This window comes from Colletotrichum jinshuiense, chromosome 3, assembly GCF_051148585.1.
Source record: "Colletotrichum jinshuiense chromosome 3, complete sequence".
NCBI classification, from domain to species: domain Eukaryota; kingdom Fungi; phylum Ascomycota; class Sordariomycetes; order Glomerellales; family Glomerellaceae; genus Colletotrichum; species Colletotrichum jinshuiense.
In genome coordinates this window covers 1,411,215-1,436,130 of record NC_139310.1, presented here as the reverse complement: position 1 = coordinate 1,436,130, position 24,916 = coordinate 1,411,215, and the positions used below count along the sequence as shown (strand labels likewise).

General features: G+C 49.6%; 7 protein-coding genes across 7 annotated transcripts; 1 reads left to right on the top strand and 6 right to left on the bottom strand.

The window, feature by feature from the left end:
* Positions 1–514: 514 nt before the first annotated feature.
* On the bottom strand, positions 515–1,126 carry EsH8_III_000426 (uncharacterized protein; the record flags this gene model as incomplete). The annotated part of the gene is made up of 1 exon (XM_083262151.1): positions 515–1,126. One exon carries the CDS (start codon positions 1,124–1,126, stop codon positions 515–517), a length of 612 nt encoding a protein of 203 aa, XP_083122638.1.
* Positions 1,127–4,621: 3,495 nt separating this feature from the next.
* On the bottom strand, positions 4,622–6,490 carry EsH8_III_000425 (uncharacterized protein; the record flags this gene model as incomplete). Its single annotated transcript, XM_083262150.1, has 1 exon — positions 4,622–6,490. One exon carries the CDS (start codon positions 6,488–6,490, stop codon positions 4,622–4,624), a length of 1,869 nt encoding a protein of 622 aa, XP_083122637.1.
* Positions 6,491–12,358: 5,868 nt separating this feature from the next.
* On the bottom strand, positions 12,359–12,844 carry EsH8_III_000424 (uncharacterized protein; the record flags this gene model as incomplete). The annotated part of the gene is made up of 2 exons (XM_083262149.1): positions 12,359–12,693; positions 12,787–12,844. The coding sequence occupies 2 exons, from the start codon at positions 12,842–12,844 to the stop codon at positions 12,359–12,361; spliced, it is 393 nt and encodes a 130-aa protein (XP_083122636.1).
* A 3,551-nt stretch (positions 12,845–16,395) lies between these two features.
* On the bottom strand, positions 16,396–17,322 carry EsH8_III_000423 (heme-dependent oxidative N-demethylase family protein; the record flags this gene model as incomplete). Its single annotated transcript, XM_083262148.1, has 1 exon — positions 16,396–17,322. The coding sequence occupies one exon, from the start codon at positions 17,320–17,322 to the stop codon at positions 16,396–16,398; it is 927 nt and encodes a 308-aa protein (XP_083122635.1).
* Positions 17,323–18,166: 844 nt separating this feature from the next.
* On the top strand, positions 18,167–18,523 carry EsH8_III_000422 (RmlC-like cupin domain-containing protein; the record flags this gene model as incomplete). The annotated part of the gene is made up of 1 exon (XM_083262147.1): positions 18,167–18,523. One exon carries the CDS (start codon positions 18,167–18,169, stop codon positions 18,521–18,523), a length of 357 nt encoding a protein of 118 aa, XP_083122634.1.
* Positions 18,524–18,829: 306 nt separating this feature from the next.
* Positions 18,830–20,913, bottom strand: EsH8_III_000421 (transcription factor domain-containing protein; the record flags this gene model as incomplete). The annotated part of the gene is made up of 2 exons (XM_083262146.1): positions 18,830–20,731; positions 20,818–20,913. The coding sequence occupies 2 exons, from the start codon at positions 20,911–20,913 to the stop codon at positions 18,830–18,832; spliced, it is 1,998 nt and encodes a 665-aa protein (XP_083122633.1).
* Positions 20,914–22,533: 1,620 nt separating this feature from the next.
* EsH8_III_000420 (heme-dependent oxidative N-demethylase family protein) lies at positions 22,534–24,086 on the bottom strand (the record flags this gene model as incomplete). Its single annotated transcript, XM_083262145.1, has 3 exons — positions 22,534–23,005; positions 23,055–23,517; positions 23,573–24,086. The coding sequence occupies 3 exons, from the start codon at positions 24,084–24,086 to the stop codon at positions 22,534–22,536; spliced, it is 1,449 nt and encodes a 482-aa protein (XP_083122632.1).
* Positions 24,087–24,916: the final 830 nt, after the last annotated feature.

Here is a 24,916-nt window from a genome sequence, read left to right as displayed (position 1 = left end):
GGGGTGAGGTTCGAGTAACTCACCTTTGTAAGTAATGATTTAAATCTGATGTATTATGTCAAGCTGTCGAAGTACTTGAACGTCAATGGCACCCAAGGATACCATATCCGAGCCCCGTCAATTGCGCTATAATCGAGGTTGGGGATGGCACCGTTGCAGGTGAAATGTCTAGTTCCTGTTTGCTGCAGATATTTCACACTCATATTTCACCGATGAATTTGAACAGTCATGCCTGTGACGAAGGCTAAGAGCTTTTGAGACGAAGATAGGTCACGATAAAAGCGAGATAAATATGAAAAAATATGCCATGTTAATTCATGTTTGAAGGAGGTAAAATGCCCTCTAGTGTAGGGTGAAGTACAGATTCCATCAACGGAATTACCGTGAGGATAATGCTATGCGATGAACAAATACAGGAGCGCGCAATTCTATAGGATATCCCGAGTTGTTCCAGTGCCTTTTACCGATGCCGATGTGATAAAGAGAAAGTTGCCGTTAAGATAGGAAAGGTCGCTTAAGAAGTGTAAGAGCAGCTGTTGGGCTCAGCAACCTCGACAGCGCGGACAGCAACACCGAGGCAGCCGGTGTTGCCAGCGGGGTTGGCGACGCCAGCGGAAACCCAGACGGCCCAGGAGCCCTCAATGCTGTTGGGGCAGGCGAGGAAGGAGGCGCCGTCGAGGGTGAGGTCGCCGTACTGGTCAAGGGTGAAGCCGGTGCGCTCGCCGTTGCGGGGGGCGGGCTGGGCGCCGGTAGTGTAGCCGAGCTTGCCCTGGCCCATGCCGGAGCGGTCGGCGTAGAGCTGCTGGGGGGTGGCGGAGGCAGCGTACAGGTAGAGGCCGCCGTCCTTAAGGTAGAAGGTGGCAGCGCCGGTGTCCTCGGCGTCGCAGGTGGCGTTCTGGCTGGGCAGCTGGAGGAAGATGCTGCTCTTGGCGGCCTGGAAGCGAGAGAAGTGGACGGGGCTGGCGGAGCGGAGGGCCATCAGCTGGAAGGTGGCGCCGTCGGCAAGGCCAGGGGCAGTGCCGTTGGTGGTGCCATTGGCCTGGCGTCCGTAGACATTAGGGACGGCCGCGCCGGAGACGGCGGCGACGAAGGAGGTGACGGCGGCGAGGGTCTTGGAGAACTGCATCTTGATGGTTGGTAATTGGTGTTGAGTGTTGAGAAATGTGGTTGCTGAAAAGACTGAAGTGGTCGGTTGATTACTTTAAGATTGATGGTATGGTTTGTTTTGTTTTTGAGTGTGATGAGGAATAGAACTTTCTATAACCCATTGAGGCGGCTCTGTTGAACCCTTTATATACCAAGTTGACGATGGCAATGTTGGTTGCCTCGGTGCCACCAGTAGTCCAGGGACCCATCGAAGATCACCTCGTAATCACGGGGTGCAGAGGCGAGGTGCTCGCGCAGAGGCGAGGTGCGCGCTGGTGCTGGTGCCGGTGCCGGTGCACTGCCAGTCGAAGATCTTCTCGTAATGCCGGCCAGGGATGTTGCGGAGCCGATTGACATCATGGACCCTGCATCTGTGGAGAGCGGACAAATACGAGAGGGGTCTCACAAGGGGCTTTGAGAGCTTGGCGATGGGCAGCCCGCTCTAGCCGTCAAAGTTCGAATTCGTCCAAACCCCGTTCGCCCCAGGGCTGTGGTCAACCTTCAACCTTCAACGGGGCAATGGTGGGAATTTTTGGGCATCACAGACCATCGGCGGCCTCGGGAGACGGAGCCCGCGCGCGCGCCGATTGGTTCGGTTCTCCATTTAGCAACGGATTGACATGGATCATGTCGAATGGGAAGCTGAACGAGATGGCTGGTTGGGTGGTTGGCACGGCTGAGCCAAAGAATACTGCGCCTCAGCCCCTGTAGCGTCCAAACTACGACCAATATCTGGACTGTTATGCGGTGCCAGCGCACGCCGCCAGACACCTTAACATAGGGCAGAAGTGGGTAGTGATGTCACAAACAAACGACCTGCCCCATGTCCCCTATTTTAGTCATGGTACCTAGACAACAGCGACTCTCAATACCCCGAGGGTCTCCCCCGTGAGGCAAACGCTAGATTAAGGGGGGTAACGTAGCATCCATGTCACTCGTAGCCAGGCACCAAAGCAACCCAACAACGTTTTTTACATAAACAAACGGCAAGAAATGGCCGGCGAGGCGAGAAGGTCAAGACGCTAAAAAGTGTGGTTGCTGCCACTCTACGTGAAACTGACGCTGCCCAGCGTGCATTCGATAACTCCGATGAACCTTGGCTATTAATAGCAGAGTCAAGGGCAGCCGCTCACAACGGCTAAAGTCTCCTACGCTGCACTAAAGAGCCTCGGAGTGCCTTTCTGGGGAAATTCCCATTCCCAACAAGCGCTCGGCTGACGTCTGGTGTTCGGAAGCAAATGCCTTACTACTCGTGCGCCTGCCGGCAAGACGCGTGATCGTCGCCGCGCTACCTCGAAAGCATGGCGGTAGAAACCAGCACCGGCTAGCAAAACATCCTCGGTGTAACTTATCCCCAGCTGTGCGGCTGATGAAGGATTTTGCTCTCATTCGTCGCCCCGTCCCAGCACCATTATGAGCCGCAAAGAGCAATGTTCGGCGTGTTCGGACGATCTTAAGCCCAGAGCATTCAGGTTGAGACGACATGGGGTGGTTTACGGGGGCAAGTTTCCACCTTATCCCGCGTACCCATCATTTTTCCCTACTCAACCTTGATGTGTATATTTGTTTTATGGCCCCGTGTGGGCCTATGCAGGAGGGCGGGGGAAGCTCAGAATAGTCAAGAATCTTCGGGAAGACATGAAGGCCAGAGACGTTTCCATGCCGCTCAGCGCTAGGTCATGTTAACGTTCCACCGATTTTCTTTCTCTCCATGCTCCATGACATGATCTGTCACTCTTTCAATTAAACACACCACCAAGGTTGTTAGTACATATGATCAGCGGGGTGCTCTTGATGAACCAAAAATAGCCAGGCATCAAGTCACTTTGCGATAATTCGTCAATCTGCGACAGAAAGAAATTCGCGCATTGCAAGGGCGATCGTTTTTACCGGATGCGACTCTCGGCCGAGAGATAGGGATAGACACGGGGAGGGAAAAGAAATACTGATGGTTGGAGAACATCAATGCCACTTGTATCAGAGCAAGCTATCCGGGTACGGGGCTAAACCGAGTCAAACGCCCAGCCAGAGTAGCATCGATTTTGTCTTATGTTGTGATCATCCTGTCTGCTCCCGCTGACCAGCAGAGCTATCGAAGCTAAATTTTATATTCTTAAAGCGTCAATTTGGCCATTTGTGTTACCGAAAATCCGGATTCGCGAGAGTTTGCAGACATTGTGATGCTCGGTCTACCGAAATTAATAAAAAAATGGAGAAGGCTCAGCAGAATTTTGAACATCGACTTCACGTATAAAGCAAACAAATGCATAAGTGCAGGCGATCAACCACTCAGAATTTAGCGAGTACCCCGTGTTGCCCGTGTGATTCTGGGGTTATATGTAAAACCCGCCCAAAAGGGCCTCTCCTTGCAATCAAATTGCTGGGACTTTGACCAGGACGACTCCATCCTTCAATCTGATAGGCCAGGCGCTCACAAAGAAACCCACGAACACGGAGTAGTGCGCGCGGACAAACTGCTGCTGAAGCCTGGGAACAAACTATTTTAGGACATTCCCACGTCAACGAGAGAGCCGACATACCTCTAAAGCCCGCAAACTTGCGATCTTCCTAGGTTCTGAGAGCTGGCTTGCCATTATGTCCAGTCCGCATGCCCAAATTCGTAGGCTGCTTTTGCCGCGAAACCCCTTCAAGAAGCGCAAAAGGAGCCAACAGATTCTCTCAACCTTTGATGATGACATTGGTATGTCAGAGTGGAGTTTGTCTCTACATTAAAGCTAGCGATCGACTCTTTGACTCTGATGTCGCCAAGCTCTCGCCACACCCTCTAGCCTCTCGGCCTCGGGCGCGGTAGCGAAACCGAGACACTAGCCCAACCCGGGATACCTTGGTTTACTGACCTACACCACTCTGTTCCAGCAGATCCCGTCTGACGACAATGGACCCGAGTGAGAATACCCGACAGTTTTGCGCAAGCAACTGTTCCGTCTCAACAATGCAACTGTCGTACAGGGAGCCAACTTTGCTATCCAAAGTGGTTGGATCTGTTGACATGCGCTCTTGGACTAGCCTGGTCAACCAATAGTTCTGAAAAATGGCGGCCTATGCTCTCGCGGGATAGTCTTTCAATGATTGTGTTGGGACATCTCAGACTATCGTGGCAGACGTGGAAGACCAGGAGAATTGGAAATTATTTTGAGAAAGGTTTTACCGTCCGTTGTCTGTCAACACCATTGACAGACCATGGCCAGGTTGGTCTCCTTCGCATCGCGAACCGCACCATGAGAGATTGTACACACATTCGTTACCGTAATGAAAGCTTTCACCAGAGCTTGTTTCAATCAGTGTGAATCTCACTTTTATTTCTCCTAAATCGTCATGAATGATTAACAAATCAAATTTGAGAAGCATACACGCCAAACGCCAAGATATTGTTCATAATCGGTCGTTATTCATACTGTTCCTAAACCCCAGACCCACCAAAGACCCATCCTCTCGGCCCAATACCGCACCAGGATCAGTTTGGTTTGTTCTTGCGGCGCCGCTCTTCATCCCTCTGACGCTGCTCCCGACGACGTTGTTCATCCCTCTGGCGTTGCTGGTCCCGACGACGTTGCTCCTCCTTCTGGCGTTGCTGGTCCCGACGACGTTCATCCTCCTTACGACGCTGCTCCTCCCTACGACGCTGTTCGTCTCTGTCACGCTGTTGATCTCGACGTCTTTGCTCCTCGCGCCGTCTCTGTTCGTCAGACTTGGTTTGTCGGTCACGTTGGAGCTGACGATCACGTTGCTTGTCAAGCTCGCGCTGGCGATCACGTTGCTTGTCAAGCTCGCGCTGGCGATCACGTTGCTTGTCAAGCTCGCGCTGACGATCACGTTGCCTGTCAAGCTCGCGTTGACGATCGCGGTCACGATCACGTTGCCTGTCAAGCTCGCGTTGGCGATCTCGCTGGGCATCTCTGATTCTCTGATCATCGCGAGCTTTCTGCCTCTCTTGATCGCGAATCCGCTCGTCAAACCTATTCTTATCGTTTTGTGCGTCCCTGATTCGGGCATCTTCACGAGCTCGGCGTTGCTCCTCCGCCCGAATCAGTTCATCTTGCCTCTTCTTGTCGTACTGCGCATCGCGGATTTTTTGATCTTCACGATCTCTCCGCCTCTGTTCATCGCGGATCAGCTGGTCGTAGGTGTTCTTGTCGTACCCGTAAGCCTTCTGCCGCTCAGCTGCCCGAATCCGATCGTCGTTGATCCTCTTATCGTATTCTAATTGGCGGATTCGTTCGTCCTCGCGAGCTTTCTGCCTCTCTTGCTCGCGAATCCGATCACCGCTCTTGTCCTTGTCGAATTGCGCCTTGCGGATTCTTTCGTCCTCGCGGGCTCTGTCTCTCTCCAGTTGGCGAATCCTTTCCTCCTCGTTCGCCTTCTCTCGCTGAGAGTTATAGTTGTAAGTGTCTTTGGAATAGTATTCAGGCCTTCTTGTGTTGTCGCCATTGCGGTAGGTCTCTGACTGCTTGGTAGGGACGTAGTAGTTTCCAATTGGCCTGGAGTCCGGGACGTCGACAATTCTGCCATTTCCATTCCTCTGCGCCCTCTTGGCGTCGGCAAGCTCGTCCTTTTCCCTGTTCTTCTCGGCCTGAAGACGGGCTTTGTCCCTCGCGTTCTCATTCTTCACATGGTTCAGTTCGTCTTGCTCCCGGTTCTTGTCGGCCTTTGCCCTCGCCTTTTCGCTCGAGGTTTTGGCATTCTGTTGCCTTCTGCGAGCGTCGTCAATCTCTTCGCGTTCGCGATTTTCGGCAATCCTAGCATCTTTGTGCTGCTTCCTCTGATCGTTTTGAATGTCTTTGATTTCTTTCTTCTCCTGGTTGACCCTCGACTTTGATGATGAGGAACTCGAGCTCTTTTTGTCGCGAGGGAAAAGGCCACCGCCAATATCCTCAGCTGGCTCATCGCGGGTCTCAAGGTCGGCGAAATCATCGCTAACCTCCAAATTGCGAGTCTGGAGGTTGCTGAGTTGCTCATCGGCCTCCACCTCACGTGACTGGTAGGTAGCGTAGACCTCGCTGACCTCCTTCAGATCACGCGCCTGAGGATCGGAGTAATCCTCACTGCTTTCCAAATCGCGGGCGTACAATCCGTTGCTGAGATCCTCCTCAAATTCTTCGCCACGAGGGGTAATGTCGGCGAATTCCTGGTTGACCTCGATATTGCGTGTATGAAGGTCAGGAAAGTCCTCGCCAAGCCCATCGTCACGAGTTTCAATGGAGGCTCGAGGATTCTCGTCAAAGACTCTTGCCAAACTATCATCGCTATCCAGTCTAGCGATGAGGGGTGCGGCAAGGGCGCTTGACAGGAGAGTGGTGATAAAGGTGACTTTGAGTGAGAACATGATGTAAACGGTGACTTGGAGGAATTGAGAAAGGAGTTGAAGTCTTTAACCTGTGGTGAACCACAACTTGGCTTGACTGGAACATCATCATGGACAATTGTGAGGAGGAACATTTCATCTTTAATACTTCAACTTCAATGCAATTCTTACTCATTGCTTATGCGCCAAGAAGCAAACACAACCCAAATTGGTAATATTTAGTTGTACTTGCGATTAAGTCTAAAGATCACCAATAAGGTTAAGTTGGTGGTCTGAGACGACCTAGATTCCAGCCTTGACTTCGGCAAATTATTGTTTAATGACCAGATCTTCACTCCGCGCGGTAGCCGAAAACGAGGCGGACGGCCCCGGACTCAAAGACCGCGTAAGATTGCGGGCGCGGCATCTATGAATTCTAGTATAGACTGTAGTTTATCAAGAATAATGTCCGTATGGGGGGTTGGCATACCTCAAGCTGGTGTTGCGAAATACTTGAGATGAAAAAGCTTAGAGCATATGCACAAGGCAGACATTCAACTGGCTGTCGGAACCGAAACCGACGAGTCCGTCCGCATGTCGTTCGCTAGTGACAGCGTTAATTCTTTCCGCAGAGCCCCAAAGCTAGGGATCCTTCATGATTCAAGCACTGGCCGACGGACTTTTGCATTGAATCGGCGCGCGGGGTAGCGCAACTTTAGATTTGATGCCGGCTAACTTGGAATCGGTAACCACACGCGCGGGTGCATGATCTTCGCGGGCCACGTACATCTCCCGCTGCGGGGTATGGATAAAAGCCAATCATCGCAGAGAAACAAGCTGATCGCCCAATCGATTGACGAGAGTTTACCGTGCCAAGAACCTCTGGACCGTTACCCCTCCCATCTTAGGTTTTTAACCACCGATGTTTAGGTTATCTCCCAGAGATCGATCGGAAGTTGGTGGTATGGCGGAGCACTGTTGATTGCGGGACCGAATGTTTGTAGCACGTGGACGTGCACACATTATGTTTGTGGCCTGAATGTTGAGAGTCTCGTTTGCCGAAGTTGGAAGATCAGGCACATCCGCACTCGCATCCCAACTATCCGGGACGCCTAACGCATAACTTTCGGAAAGTTACGGGGCTTGCGCACTGCACCGTTCCCTACCACGGACATGATTCCCCAAACTATCCCGCAGACAGCGGAGAGGTGGCATGATGAGGCGGGAAGGGGGCTTTCGATAACTCAAAATATACAGCACAACACCAGTGTGAGTTTAGGCGTTCCTTAGAATGGAAATAAAATAAAAATAAAATCCACTTTTCACCTCTAGCTATTTGAAATCAACTGCAAGGAACAACATCTTCTAACAGGTCTGGACCTTCCTTGCCATGCTTGTTCTGAAGGTATGTGACCAAGGATCTTCAAAGTTCCATTAGTGCCTACCAAGATGACTAGACATCAAGAAACATCAACAGGTATTTGTTGGGTTTAGTGTACCACATTCGTTTCGTTCCACAGCCGCATGATTAGAATTACAACATATAATGAGCTTTCATGTTGACCTTACTCGTGTCTATTAGGCAAGGGATGGATGCCTTCGCGACGGTGAAGAATTGCCCGATGCGGAATCTTGGGAATGCAACAAGGGATGTAAATCCTTGAAATTGTTCCGAAAGCGAATGATTTTGATCGGGTCTTTGCTCGCACCTGCACGTCCGGATCTTATCCGTCGGCTTCAGAACCATCATGTGACGTAAAGCGCCTGTTGAGTTATATGCAGCTCACTGGTGATTGCTATTAACCAAAGATCGCTAGCCTACCCACTCCCACCAAATAGGAACGGCAAGACAAAGATCTGGTAGATCAGTGAGAAGCAAGATGACTAGCTGTAATCACATGAAAAGATGCTGAATTCGAGGCTCGATGGCGCACAGGTGACTAGAAATCTACAGCACATGTTCTGTACGTTCTATCATGTACATATTGCTCTAATATTTATGGCTGGTCTGTGGGATGCCGATGGAATTACAGTTCGGAGTCAAGTGCAGACAAGAGTAACTGCCACCACGACTGCGTATTAATGGCGGCCAGCCTCTAGCGTGTATAATGATGATAGTTTTGATCAAGCTTCCTCGCTACAGATGGTTCAGGTACGAAGCGGTGAATAGCTTTTGCCCCTTGGGCCGAGCTTCGAGCTAATACAGTACCTGTTATTTGGCAAGGAAAGACGGGAAGCTGTGACCACAAGATCAAGAGTAAACTTTGAACTTGTATAACCGAGCGATAGGTTCCGAGGATAAAAAATCCTACAGACTGTCTTATTCCCAGCGAACAATGCTGAACAATGCCGACATCAATCTGTTTATGGGCCAGGCCGTTGAATTTTGACCCAAAATCTTCCGCACCTGGGGCTTTAACGGTGGTGTCAATTCAACATTAGAAAATTTTCTTGTGCCCAAGTGCCCATATCAACACCGGTGTCAGTGGACTTCAATGCATCGATGATGTTATGGCTGACAGGCTGTGGGGAAATGAAGCTATGCATACCAGCATGGTGAAGGACCAGAGCTTGTCAAATTGCCCGGCCTTGAAATGGTAGACTTCGGAATCGCTCACATGTACCTAAGCCACTACAAGCTAACTAAGTTCCTCGTCTACCCCTGGGCTAATTATGCTGGGTTGGGAAGATCTGCATACTTGGTCGCCGAAGTAGTCCGGCGAGGCTTGCCTCAAAGCAAGGAAGCCCTGTCTCTTAGTAAACGATTGGTTTTGGTCTGTGTCTTAAGGTTAAAGTCAATATGCTGATGCCCATTAGATGGCTCCCAGACGGCTCATTCCGTCATCGATAAAGCATGTCATCGGGTTTCTCGGACTGCGCCTGGACCGGGCGCCGATCAGTTCTGGCAATCGGGGTTCGGTACGAGTCAGATGCTCAACTACAGCATCGTTATACACCACAGCAATAGCGAGTGGATCTTACTGGTTGGTGATCTGCGAGATCATTGATGGTGCATGGGTTTAAACATACCTGAAAGAACTGCAAGATAAACCCAGGTGGTAAATCGAATTTGACCTTGCGGAAAAGTGGGGGCATATTGATCGTCGCTCCAGTCATCGGAAGCTCGCAAAATGAGGCTCAAGTATCCGATGCACCGAATGTTGGGAGCCGTGCCTTTGTCAATATAAAGTTTCAAGTCGATGCGGCCGGAACCTGAAATCGGCCCAAGCCTTGGCCGAAGTCTAGTCATGTGACGCATTACTTCAAACGCGATATCGTGGGGGGCTGTTCTATCTGAATGGCACTAACGGCACAGTGATAACATCTCTAGACAAGAGTAGTCCCATCATGGACCGGAATGCACCACAGTTGGTGCAGAGGGTCATTCAACTGCACCCAATGTATACAAGATCGGATAAGTATAACACCATGACTTCGGTTGTTAACCTCAAGCTTGGACAGAATAGAGCCATTCCGCTCCTGAGAGCTGCGAGTAAAACAGAAAGTCTCTTCGGGCCATCACTGTACTTAAAAAATAAATGAAAAACATAAGCAAAACTCCCTAGGTCCATGCAGCAGAGATGACAACAGAAATTAAGACCCCACAGTATGGTTCCCAAGAACGCACAGAATTAATGTTGTCCATGATTTGTCAAAAGAAAGAAAGAAAGAAATAAAAGTTTAGTGCGGATGGGTTGATAAGTCAAAATTTGCTATATTTCTGTCACGGTCGAGGAAAAAGATAGAATAGGTTCAATTTTGTTGGATTGCAAAATCGTCCTCCCATCTCGCCTCTCCTTGCATCTCAATTATCGTATGGGTCATCCTTCCCATTTTTGTGGTGTTTCTTATTTTCATCGTATGGATCCCCTGATTCATGATTGGATTTCATTCCATTCGCCGCTGGGTCCTGACTTCCACTATCTTTGCCAGCGTCCTGATGCTTATGAGGTTTTGCAATATGCAACTCGTCCGAATGAAGCGCAACGCCTGCCTCGGCGGCAATATTTTCGAGAGGTTCTCGCATTAGGAACATTGTCATACAATGGTTGATATGCATGAGAGTGTCATAGCGTTTCTCAATCACCAGCATGCCGTCTTTTCCGCAAGACGCTCCCCGTTCCCCTCTAGCGCACCGCGCAGCCTCCCACATTTTGCGCCAGTAGAACACGCAGTGCACAACATGCCACTCGTGCGTTGTGAAGAAGCGCGCATGCTGGCCAAGGCGGGCCGCTTCTGGCAGTTCGCTGACTTCTGAGAGTGTCATGGGGTGCGTTTGGTTCTTGTCGTGCCAGTACCCCCAAGTATTGCCTGTGATGTCGGCCTTGTTCGGACCTAAGGACTCGAACTCTGATGTCAACTTGGCAGAACGACAGTGTGGTGGAAGCCATGCTGCGGCGAGAGAGTCGTAGACACAACCGTTTGCACGGGCCTCCTCGATGGTTTCGCCGCAGTTGCAGGAAAGGTAATGTGACTTGGAGGTTGATGGAAAATGAGCCACAAGAAGAGAGTAGAAGCCGTATGTGGCCAGTAGTACGATAACGATGCGAGTTGCAATGGATGTAACTCGCCTCATCGTAGACGTAGTGGTCACTGGCAACGTTTGCCCATCGTTCTCAAGATTCGACTTGCTCCCTTCATCTAAAGGTAGCCGTGCATATCGTCCATCATCTTTGCGTGTTAGGAGTGAAGTAATATTTTCTAACCTGTGATATGTTAGTGAATTATACGTTCATTGTGACAGTTTACTTACACCCCCAACATATTGTATCAGTTGTAACCAGGTGATTTCAAGTGAGTCTGCGTCGTATGTTCTATAACCACTCGTTGAAGTCTGCTAAACAAATTGATAGTGCGGCAGATAGATTACTGGTGTATTGAGCAAGATTTGGAACCTGTCCGTTGTCGGTAAAAGCTAGACGGTCACACGATTGCATGCCACACTCACGTCATTCTATCATTGACGAGATGCAGCCAAGTTGTGCGTCATGCAATGATAGCGCCAAGGGATAACATTTGATACAATTATTTAAAAAAGGAAGGGAAGGAGCTTATCAACCTGACAACATTGCAGCCGGTCATGCCTGTCTTGCACACGCCCCGCACCCTAGACCCAAGGTAGAAGCTCGTTGATCTGATCTACAGCAAGACGGCCCGCAGACTTGCCGGTTGTGCGCTTGATGACGGATGACACTGCATGCAGTACGTACGAACTTTTGTTTCATACGCGTCTTCTAAAATGTCGCCGCCTACAAAGGGCTGGCTGAAGCTGAGTTGGCTGATTCTCGCCGCCACGATGTGACCCTACCGATTCGCCAAGCTTCCTTCAGGATTCAGTTCCTCGAATAAACCTACTGTGGACACATGGTAGTATTCTAAGAAATTGGGAACAGCGGTTAAGTACAAATTCACAAAGAGACAAGCGCCACTACATCAAAGCTTCGGCGGTCAAGCTTTTGCTGGCCATCGGAGATCAGGGGATACTAGCCATGATCTACAAACTCGATGTCCTGAGAGTAAAGAGAGAACCGCAGAAAATAAATACCTCAGTTGATAAAAAAGAGTTTCATCGAAATTTCATCCACGCTTTTAATAAACGTAATTTGCACTAATAGATAACACCTTGTATTTCGGATTGCGACTAACGAGCGTGCCCAACTCTAGTCCTTGACATTTGGTAATCTGGACTAAATAGTAACCTAATTCTGGGCTCTAACTTGTCGTGAATTCCAATCAAAAGATTCTGTCACCGATGATTGACCCTGGCAACTACTCAGGCCTGAAATCGTATGTTCACGCAGTTTCTGTCCATGTAAAAACTAAGGCTTAAACCATTGCCACTATCCAAGCCCTCGCGAGCCAATCTGTGCTGATTCTCAATTGATGGTGATCACCCGTTACATGTGTTTCTCAAGCGTAGAAAGGAAGAGCTTCAGCCTCTGCATCAGCAGTTCTCTTGGGGTAGAAAGGGATGGCCTCCGCCTCGGCATCGGCACCTCTCTTGGGATAGAAAGGGATAGCCTCCGCTTCGGCATCGGCGCCTCTCTTGGGGTAGAAGGGGATGGCCTCCGCCTCGGCATCAGCAGTTCTCTTGGGATAGAAGGGAATAGCTTCCGCCTCGGCATCGGCATCTCTCTTGGAATAGAAGGGAAGAGCTTCAGCTTCTGCATCAGCAGTTCTCTTGGGATAGAAAGGGATAGCCTCCGCTTCGGCATCGGCGCCTCTCTTGGGGTAAAAAGGAAGAGCTTCAGCTTCAGCATCAGCTGCTCTCATCTCTTTGTAGATCGCATTTGTTAGCTATCACTAACACTTTATGCCTAGCAGATGTAAATGCGTACCAACGGGAGCAGCGGCTGCAAAGCCAACAGCGGCAAGAATGAAATACTGAGCACGCATTGCTGCAGTTTATAGGCGTACTTGGGAGGTAAGATAGAAGATGTAAGATGAATGAGTTGGTGGCGTGAAAAATGCTGAGAAGAGAAGTGCTTTGTTGGTTTTGTTATCGGAGATGGATCTCAATGTTGTCGCTATGTAAACGGTTTTCACCATCAACAGTCTAAAAAGCTGCATCAATAGTGCGCAATGACGCCAGAACCAGTGGCCTCCAATAGTAGGCGGCTACTGAAAATCACGCAGGATTTGCGCAGAAGCACGTCGGGATGAGTGATTCCTCGTCACTTAGACGACGTGGAACTCCGGCTCGGTTGCGGACGGGGCTGCGTCAGAGGTCGCACAGATGCCCGATGAAGAAGGTTGCATCGGCCGGACAATAGATTGTCAATGGCCTTAACTACAATCTGACCTTTGACTGGTTTATCCAGACATGCCAAGACTTGGGACGGATGCGAAGGAACAGCGTAGCATAATGCTGTGGGGTTGTAGGAATCGATTGTCACAGCATTGAGTGCCTCTTGTAATTTTGGGGCAGGTAGATATCTCACATCCTTCGATGTGCTGCTGGGTGTCTCGGAAGGACCGAAAAGAATCAGCTGCGTGTGAGACGTCTGTGCTGAGGGCAACCTTCTCCTCTTCGACCAGAAACTAGAAGCTCTCGCCACACCCTTTGTCCACAGAGGCCTCTGTCTCGCACGCCCCATTCGTACCAAACACGCATTCATAAGTACGAAATTCATGATGGATATACCTGAGCGCTCTTCGACCAGCTCATCAGAACTTGTATGCGACAGTGTGACTACGTCAAGTAGCCATGAAGATGAGGATCTTGAGAAGGCTCTCTTGTCCACTAGCAACGGCGGAGAGCAGACAAGCAACAAAAAGGAAGCAAGCTGGCGGTCAAAGTCTTTCTTCCGACCGACAGTGTTTATAACTCTTGCCAACATCGGTGTATTTATTTCATCATGCATCATGTGGATATGGATAGTCTCGTCGAAACAGCAGCTTGACGATCAGGATTATTGGAAAGCAACATCTTTTTATTGTAAGTACTGCACCTGAAATATGTCTGTTAAATACTGGTCAGCCTATTAATCAGATCCCTCAGCTCCTATTCTCGAGCGCTTCGACATACCAAAAGTTGATCGAACAACGAACGGAACATTATACGATACAGACCCTCCATCTATCCTGCGCCAACGAGTTGGCGAAGCAGCCGACAGAGAATGGCACCGTATCGGTGACCACGTTTGGCCTCTGATAATTGGGGAGGCAGATGTGAGACGACTTGGTAAAGACCCTAGTATTGCCGTCAAAATCCCAGAGGAACTTGGCTACGGCTCAGATGCCTACATTGCCCAAACTGAAGTGTTTCACCACCTACATTGCCTAGATATGCTCAGAAGAGAGATATCGTATGAACACTATTATGAACCGAAAGAGGGACCCAAACCAGGAGGGTTACAACACCAAGCCCATGTTGGACACTGCTTCGATATATTGGCACAAGCCATTAAGTGTACCGGGTCAGTCGACATGATCACATTCAATTGGGTAGAGAATTGGGAGCAGCCCTTTCCAGACTTCATGAACCACAAGGTCTGCCGAAACTTCGATGTATTGTTGGATTGGGTCAATGATAATTCGATGGATCCGGAGGTATTCCAGAAGATGAAATCGCCACCATTTGGGTGGCCTGTGATGCCTGCGCCAGGGCCGGCCTCATGACTGGATATTATACCTGTTGGGATCACAGGTTACCCGTACGGGTGATAATCGAACATAATCAAAGGATCAAAACTGGTACTGTATTCTTCTGTTGTCTTGTGTGTAGAAGAGTAGGTAGGTTGGCAGCAGCAGCAGTAGTGAAGATATCACTATTGCCAGCCCGGAGGTTGGATCTCCGGGTTCTGCTGCCGCGGCCGGCTACTGCTGCTGGCCAACTCCCTGTATTCTGGCTGAGTAATCCAACAATACCACTCCATTGGATTATAGTGTCTCTTGCGAGATTCTGTGAGACTAGATACTGTAGATTGAGTCGATGTCAGAACAAAGCCTGCGATTTTCTCCTAATTGAGAGATTGCTTCATTGTTCTCAAAATGAATTCTATTTTTCCCTTGCGCGAAGTCATCAATAAGTAAAATTTGAGCCGAGAATCCTCTTGTTGGCTCTTGTTGGACTGCAGAGACAGCGTAGGCGCAGGCGCAACCGTACATGTTGTTGCGCAGGCCGACAAACAAAGACAATGTATAGTGGTGAATTTAGATGATTCACTAAGAAGTCAACTCAAATCAGTATAAATTCACGCCAATTGTGTACGTATGCGGATGTCCTGCGCACTTGAGTCCCGTGATTACACCAAGCGCCAAGGAGAGTACCAACCTGGCATTGAATCAGATTTTCGGTCGACTGCATCAACCTGATACACATATACAGCAAGTGTTACAATGGATTTGCGTCATCCGGCCATCGGGTTCCGTCCGGAAGTGGTTTTAGGCGAGATGCAGAGACTGTATGATGGCCTACGGTAGCCTAGAACTCAGATCTGTCGCCAAAGTGATACGCGACGTATCACTGCCCATACTCCTTTCTCCCATGTGACGCAAAATGAAACCACCGATTACAACTCAAGTACGATATCCCGTTTATAAGAGACGTGGTTTAGCTGGAAAACAAAATCGCAATACTTTTTATTCCTCTAATTCAATTCTAATATGATCTCCTGATAAGAGACTTGGTTTCCTCATTTGACGTGTAAGTCCACAGCTGTCTTAACTCACTTCGTCTGAGCTGAACAACGAGTACAATGACTCGACTTACAACTGACAGGCGTGCTAGGCAACTCGAGATTCTTAACTAGAACTAAGCCATGAGAAAAGCTACCTTTGTTAGCGCCACGGCATTCGCACATGTATCACTTGCGGCTTTTTGCGCCGTGTCTGCGTACATCGGATCGGCGCAACCAGGAAGCTGTACTGGACAACACCTCAACTCTGGGAACCAGTCTCGTTCGGGGGTTAGCGAATGTTTTGCAGCTGTCAATGGCGCTTGTGGGATAGTTTCAGACAAGCTAGGTGCCTGTAATTGTACTGTGAACTTCTTTCTGGGAGGAGATTGCAATCGTACTTCAGTGGGGAAGTTGTCATGTGATAGAGTTGGCGCAACGAGGCAAGTCAACTTTGATCACTTCAACATTCATTGTACTTAAGTACTTTGGCAAAATGTGAAATAAAATTCGCTCGGTTTTCACTAAAAATTTCAGCATGAGAGGTTTTGTCTTTGAGACTATGTTGGGACGAGTCCTTGATTCTGCCATGCAGTTACAATTGACTTTGTAGGAATCTATTCCGAAACGGTATCTACATCTCCTGGCTGTGGCCGAGAAGTTATGTAGAGGATTCTTCTGTAGGTTCGATTTCTTGACATCCAATCCATGTCCCAACGAATAATTTTAAATATTTCTACCTGAATGAATACCTCAGCAGGAATGGTCACGGCTACCTAGGATGAAAGGCTTTCCTATCATACATAGTCTCCATCCCCTTCACCAGCATCACCAAGGGTATTTGCGAACTTCCTCCTCCTTACTCAACTCCAAGCCTCTGGCGAGCTGTTTTTGGTGTTCGTTGTCCAGATACTCTAGCAGGACTTTCTCATACATCTCACGTCCCTTGTAATTAGCAACAGTTTCGTCCCAGCTCCGGATTGCGCTCGCAAGTCTACCAGGTACGTAGTCCTCCTCAACCAGCTCGGTAATGGGATGGAAATATGTCCTAATTGTGAAAACAATTGCCTTGGTCTTGGGAAGGCGGCGCAGTGATTGCCTCTCAGAGCGAAAGAAGTGATGCTCGATAGCTCTATCTTTCTCGGCCGTGCTCCAGCTGACAACTGGACTATCCTCCTCTCCAATGCTCCAACTCCACGGGAGCGAGTCGTCAACTTGGATAAAATAGTTGTTGCGAGAGTAAATCTGGTCGCAGCGGAGGCGCTTGAAGAAATTGTTCATGCCATTGTGCAATTTCTCCTTGTAGTGGGGGACATCGCCAGACGTGTGTATATCTTCAAGAGACATGCCGAACTTGTCGCCCAGCCTCCAGAAGCCTGCGAGAAGAATTGCTCCGCCGAGCAGGTAGTATTTTCCGTCTGGCCGCTCGATCATGATCGCCAGGTCGTCTTGGACTAGTTTGGCGGCAATAGCCATGGGGTCCTCTTTAAGAGGTGTTTCGACAAGGTTGAACGATTCGCCAGACCAAATGTTATCGATTCCGACTGCCGTACGTTTGAAGAGTGTGGGGTATCGAGCGGGTAGGTATTGCCTCAACTCCTCCAGAAGCTCCATTGCAGCAGAATAGGCCTCTGGGTGGGTTCCGTAGCACTTTTCACCCCTCTCCCTGATTCTATCTGCCTTATCGGCGTGGTATTTTGGGAAATGATTGTCGAGTTCGATCCATTCGTCAGGCTGAATTGAGCGTAGACCCATCGTAACATTGTATTTCGGCCCATATCGAAACGCACGATAAGGGAGAGGTTTCGTTTTCTCTATCGACCATTCGGGATAGGGACTAGGGATAGGCATCTTCCATGTTTCAGAATCATTTGCTGTCTTCCCATGGCTATTTTTTGCTGTTTTTGGTTTGGGGAGCACGCCCTTCCTCTGTCGCAGAGCGCCAAGAGAGCGCGAGAGAATGGCGGCGGAGAATAGAGCGAGAAGCCCGAAAAGAAGCTTCCAAGCCTCTGGGCTAAGCGAAGAAAAGGCGATAATCGCCATTGTGAGTGACTAACAGTGTAGACAACAGAATTTAATGACGGTGGCGCTGGAGAACTAGGGCACAGGAAGGAGCACGATGGGAGAAATCACAGGTGTCTCGAGGACGTCGAGGAGAAGCCGCCACGTTATCACTCCAGAGAACCTATCCAGTGAGCAAACCATTAGGAAACTGTTTTCAGCAAATCGTCCCGCTTTTGGTCGGGAATCCGCGCCACACCCGTATCTCTTCTCCATACTGGTTCCCCGCAAGATCGGCTGCTATTGAGAACCGGTTCCCCACTATGCCGTCCCGAGATGGGCCGGAACACTTGTCCGCATGGGGAAATTACAACCTATCGACCCTCCATCGCATCAAAGTCTGAATTACCCGTGAGCAAACTCTCAGGAGTGTCAGAAGCTCTATGTTAGATTGCCTAAAAAGGGAATCTAAAATATCCGATGGCTGCCCTGAACCGTATATATATCTGGTCATATTTACTCACATGATCACATCACCCAGCAACAACCCTCCTTCAGTCCTCCTTCCTAATCAATATTTTTGATCAAACTCTTCACAATGGCCGCTTTTCAACACTACGCTAAAGCCCAGTCCGCTTTTCAGATTCCCCTTCTTGCCGGAGACAATGCCTATCTCGGCGATGTCTTTTCCAGCGACGAAACAAATCCCGAAAAGCCTATTTCTTCGGGCCTCTTCCGCCTGACAAAGGGCGAGCCTCTCACATATACATACAAATACGATGAGATGAAGATCATCCTTGAAGGCGACTACACGATATCCGACGAGACAGGTCAGAAGGTCGAGGCCAAACCCGGCGATGTGTTCCACTTTCCAAAGGGCTCGACAATTACTTTTACGACAACCGACTACGGCTTGGCTTTCTACGTTGGTCAACGCAAGAAGAGCGATTTTTGAGTGGTTTACTGCGATCGGGTTTCCGTGGTGAATCAGCTACATCTTCAGAAGCACACTAAATATATGTTATGTACTTGAGGGTGGAAAAATGTAAAGCTGGTTGATACTAAAACCGACAATGCGAATACAATGCCAAAATAAGTCCCATGCGCCACTTTCTGTTTAATGCTTCCGAGAAAGTTTCCCCGTGAAGACATTCCAACGCCTTAGCCCAACATCAATCTCATAAAGTAACCCCCCAAATGAGCCTTTGTATCTAGGCAACCGGAATCCATCTTAACAGTCTTGAAATAAGTGTTTGCGCCATCACCCAAACATCGAACGCAAGTCATTATCCTCCATTATGTCTATCCAGTGGACGGTGGGCGAACCAATGTCGTTATCATACTCTCTCCAGATAGTCTGGACGAGTTCCTTAACCACCACAACAGGCGTTGGTGGCAGACTACTCTCCAGGATGCTCAGTCGCCTCATGACGAAGTGACGAGCACTGCCAACATCGAGTGTCATGTTGGACATTGACCCCTCTCGCATTGGAGCATCGGCCATTTGACTTATGTAAAGAGACAGATTGTGGGAGTCAAATAGCGGCGGGGGGCTGATCAAGTTTGACCCAGTGCCGCCCATCAAGTCTTGCTGAAGAGACCCGAAAGGCCCTTGCATTTCAGATGTCGCCGGAGTGTCGTGTCGCAGGCCCGTGCTCGCCGAGATGTACAGAAGCGGCTGGATGACTCGAGTCCCCGACGTAGCTGGAATATGTTCAAGGACCTTCACGAGTCGGAGCGCCAAGGGAATGATCCACTCATCCCAAGGTACGGAACCACTTTCGGTCATGGGTGATTCTGCGGGTAGCCGAAGCGAGACTAGGTCTGGAAACGTCTGATATAGATGCAATAGCGAGGAAAGCCGGTACGCTTCGGCGACTCTAGCGAGGTGGGACACTGGCGTTGAGCTGTCACCAGTGTCAACCTCTGAGTTCTCCGATGGGAACTCCAATTCTAGCAATTGCTCCTCGAGGCGCTGGGCTACTATCAAATCTTGCAATGCGGTCGAAAAGTATCGTTGCGGATCCATACCCTGCCGAAGCCGGTGACGAAATATCCGACATAGCCGTATCGATTCCGCAAACAGTCGCGTCGTCAAAGTCGAGACACCAGTCCAGGGATGAGGAGAGCTCTCGCCGATGATTTGAAGTTGATTTGCCAGGTCTTCTCCACCTTGGTCGAGCGGTTCGTCGTCACGGACCACTGCTAGCAGCATTTCGCAATATGCCAGGCTCTTATTGAAAAATGAGAGCATGTCCTGGCTTGAGTTACTGAAGCTGTTTGACTGTGCATTCAAGCGGCGGACAAGTGATCTTGCTTCTCTTAGGAACGGTAGTCCGTATAGCCGCGAGTCTACCCAACATACTGTTGTGCCGAGGCAAAAGAGTGAGAACAAGAGACCGGTAGGAACAGTACGCAGGTCAGGTTGGCTTTTGACGACCTGCAGTTCGGCCTGTATGAAATCTGTTGCCCTTTGCATAAGCCGAAGGGCGGATTGCCGCATGCTGGGAAGGCGAGAGGCCAGGAAGGCGGCTGACATGCTTTCAAGAGAACTACACACCGTAGCAGAGTTCTGCCATAAGTCTATGGCTATCTTCCTGTTCAGGTTTGCGTTCGAGTCAAACCCAGACCAAGCCGGGCAAACTTGTTCGAACCAGTTGATGATGAACGCGGATGAAGTATCAGCCAGACTCGGCGTTATCGAGTAAGGGGCGAGACTGCTCTGGTTGATTGCCGAAGAGGAAGAGTTGCTTCGCATCATCGCGCTCACAGACTCGCGGATAGGCGACTCTCCCATTGACAATGGGGCCATGTCCCTCGTCTCACCACCCCTTGTGTCTGCTACCGCAACGCTGTCATCTTTCTGTCGTTCTTCATTTTCTCGATTCGAGCCTCTGGACGACGACGACGATATTGAATGCCTGTGTGCCGGAGGACTGCCGTTGGATGACCCAGAATTCGCATTTGCACGACCTTGGTCTTCAGGCGCGTCACCGACCAATCGCTTGGAGGAAGTTGTCGTCGTGTTGAAGTCTTCAAGGGTCAAGACTTGCAGGGCTGGCTGATGCTTGAATGACCATCTCAAGCCCTGCGCATATCCTCCACACTTGATTCCTTTCCGTGAGCACTGTTGACAGGCAGGTCGTGTCTCGTCACATTTCAACTATCGCGTCGATTGTCAGCGACAAGGTATGGGCCGGATTCATAAGCGTCTTTGTGTGGAGCAGAAGACGCTGCGCTGTGACGTACGTGCTTAGATTTGCAGGTGACGCACCCGGATCTCGACCGAGGGTTGAGACCAGCTCTAGATTTGGATGCCGATTTAGAAATTTTCGGGGTTACCATTGAACTTTATTGCGTCAACGTGGCGAGGGGTCGAGGAAAGTTGCTGGAAGCAGAACTTGTTGAAGACCGGTTCGGGTATTAGGCAGAATAGGAAGAATCAGGCAAGATTGAGAAGAGAAATCAAACTGGGAACAGGAGCTGGGCAAGATGATTGTTCTCAGGATCACCGGCAACCAGTCTTCTTGGTGACAAGATGGAGATTCATGTTTGTAGCATGACCCATTGCGCGGGTGTTGCAGAAACGCGGGGGAGAGTAAATTATGACGCTATTTGTAGTCTGAAGTATCCCGGCGGACAGATGATAAGACAACAGCATCGGTGATTGGCTATTGTGAGATATTAATGGGTGAAACTGACTGGACAGTTATCCTTGCAACGCGTTAGCGGCACAGATTGCAGACTGGCACCCCCCACTTGTATCCTGCAGTCGAGCCGTGCCACACCGCGTCAGGACAGTGAAAAAGGATTCATGTTATTGGGCCTCGGCGTGGGCAGCAATACTACGTTTCTGTTGCCAACATTACAGCAGCATTGGTTGCTCTGAACCGCTGGTACTATTATATGCACATGCTGGCGACTGTTCCCTTGACTTCTACTGCCATTCTACAAAATATATCATAGCAGGTAGCCACCGGTCGAAATGTCACTGGTCTCTTCACCTTGGCTCAGGGAGACACTCGAAACGTACAGCTGGAATCTAGGACTTTAATACCATAGAGACTACTGCATGGAGCCCTCAGTTGTTCAGAATGAGCCAGACCTTGGGAATGCCGAGATCCCGCAAAGTTTCCAGGCCATCCGGTGTCGCCGCAGCGATAAGGATGGCAAGATGGCTAGTTATGTCCAGGATTCCAGGGTCCAGACCAACATGTGCGGCGATCGCCCCGGTATACCCCGCATTATGCAGGCATCCGGCCCAATCAAGACTCCTCTATTGCCCTCTATCTATCCCGGTACCGGGATAGGTACCGGGAAGAACCACCTGGCACAAGATAAGCCAGCACATATTCTTCCATGGCTCTCGTACTTCTTCCTGCGGTGATATGTGAGGTGCATAAGAAGGGGCCTTTCCGTTCCTCCGTCTTCGGCGTGTGCATCCTTGTCTGACGAAATGCCACGGGCAAAAAAGCGTGACCTACCCATCAATCCAAGAGATGTAATTCATCAGGTTCAATGCTGAGTATACAACCTATTGACCGGAATAAGTACCTAGGATGAAGTGTCATCCAGAAAATAGTATGGAATACTTCATGTACCCCGCATGATGATGTTTGTTTTCGAAACACGTGCATCATCCGGCTGATCTACTGGCGTTTCCATTAATAACAGATTCTGCTCATGCCAACGTCTGTCCACGCCACGCTGCAGAGGACCATTTTGGGACATGGACTTGAAATGGGGGGTATTGACACCTATGAATTTTGATCAAGACCTTCAAGTCGCGAGGGGGGCTGGAAAGAGTACGCTTTACAATAAGTACTGCAACTGCGGATATCGCATTATGGCAATAAATCATTTGCCTGAATAGCGTGTGAATTTGTGATATGAAAGACAACCATACCTTACTTCATCATGATACATGCATCACTCATAGAGACATGGGGCTTTCCATGCATATTACTATGCAACAGTCCACTTTCTCTCCCAGCCCTGAAAGAACGGTGCCTCGGGAAGCGTTTGTGGGGCCCAGTCCTTCCCAATGAGACCCTTTTCAATTTGATATTTTTCGTACTCCTTCAAGGCTGGCTTCGTAACATGCTCCACGTGCCATGTCCCCTTATACTTCATGATGTTCTCTTTGCCCTCGTTGAGGACCTTGAGAACTAGAGAAGGGATGTACGGTTCATCTTTGAACTCGGTTAGGGGGGTAAAAAGCGCTTTAAAGTTGAATACCACGGCGCCTGATAGAGGCAAGCGACGTAAAGTCTGCCAATCGACTCGGAGGTATATATCTTCCGGCTTCAAGTTGGGATTCTGGGACTCGCGGTGAGAGAATTCCGGATGTTCTGAGGGGAGAAATAATGGCTGGCCAATCTCAAATCCCCAAGAGCCTCGCTGGATTGGCTTGTCGGTTGGCATCTTGGTGAAGTAACTGAAAGGAGATGAGTAAGATAAACTCGAGGAAGATATAGCAATCTCACCGATCCATGCTGAACTCCATTTTCTCTTTGTAGTCTGGGACGGTTTTGTGGATACCCGGCAGCCCCAAGCCAACTTTCTCACTGAGTTTCCAGCCAACTGACGAGCACACCATACCGGCACGTAAGACATAGCGTCCAGTCTCGTGATCCCGAAGCATGATGCCAAAGTCTTCAGGGACGTTGTTTAGAAGTACAACAAGAGGCTCAGTGCCCGCAAGATCTGTTGTGGTTCCGAGAATGCTGTTGATTAACATGTTGCCGTCTAGTCTGAACTGGTTAGGATATCTTGTGCAAATGAACTGCAGAACCATTTCCATGAGCTCCTTGCAGGCAAGCTCGGAGCCTGGCAAGCTCGCAAGTACATCCTCGCCATTTTTATCATAGAGATCTTGGCGCTCAGTTATGCGTTCACGGTATGTACTTTCGAGTTCGATCCAAAAGTCCGTGTCCATTTTCGTCAGGGCTTTTTTGTTTCGATATCAGCAACTGTCAACACGTCTTGGAGCTCAGTAACTTACACATAGTCTGGTGATAGGCCCACCTAAACGGTCGGTAGGGTCGGGGAACAGCCTTGTCAATATTGAAGTTCTCGAGGGGCGAGGGTAATGGAACACCGGATAGAGTCGCATAGTCTGGAAAGTCTCCAAGAGAACGAATGTCATCAACACTAAAGCCGCTGAAGTTGAACTGGGATGGGCTCGCAGCACGATAGTTGGCTTCTGTGTTGAGTACTGGCTTCGGGGTCACGGCCAAGTCGACCTCCGTAACACCGGCATATTGCGGTCCAAGCTCGACGAGTGTGGCTCTTTGGGATGGTGGGAATGTGTTTACGTAGTTCTGCTTCTCCGGCGATCTCACAGTGGCTTTCTCGGTTTCCTGGCTAAATGAAGGGGCGCGCTTGAATCTCGTGAAGATCTTACGGCTGTCAATGCGGACACTGACAAGATAGATCAGACCAACTGTGAGTACTGAAATGCCAAGTACCGTTGTAGCGGCATATCGAGTAGCGAAATCAAAAGCAAAGAACATCATGACGAGATCTGCGTAATAGCCGGATAACTTGGCAACGATTCGTGCATTGCTTTCAGGGAGGACTCGGGGGTATGTATCCGCGACTCATGAGAGCATCGTTGGTCAGCCAAGCTGGCGAGCAAATGCGTGAGACTAAGCAGTCCAATTGCATATGGCAGATTTAACCTGCCGTCGACAAGTACTACCGTTTTGCAATTCTCGGGTAATACAGCGTTTTAGAGTTGAACAGACGGTGATCATTTGTTGCGCCTCCTCCAGAAGGGGAAGGATTATACGGCATGGAGTTAAATCATCCCGTGCCTTTAAGCTAACCCTTTTTGTCAAATCTACCCGGTTCGTTTGTTCGCCCACTGATGGACTCGCGATAAGGGGGTAGACCATGGATGTGGGATGACCCCGCTTGATGACGACTGTCTCCCGGCTGTGCGCGCCCCTTGGGGTGCTCAGTGCGGAGGCCGCAGAAGCCATGCCGCTGTTAGGTTTCCCTTGCACAGGATGTAGCTCCAATGATTTTCCGTCGTATCAGTGCTACAGGGGGCCAAGAAACAGCCGAACGGGAGGATTGGGAGGCTTTTGACGGTGTCCAAGCCCGTTGTCTTTCACCAAAAGCCTCCCTGTCATGCACGTCGGCTCCAATTGGTCGGGTTTCTCACCTTTCTGGGCCTGCGGTCAGTCAATGAGACCTAAATCAAGTCCGATAGAATCCTCCCTTCCATTCCCCCAGTCATGCCCAGACTTTTGTGTTCATAAACCCTTGCTCGGTGGTTCCTGGTTTGAGTAGGAAGATAGTCTTTCGTGCCCGAACGAAGCTCTACAGGACCTCATAAGCC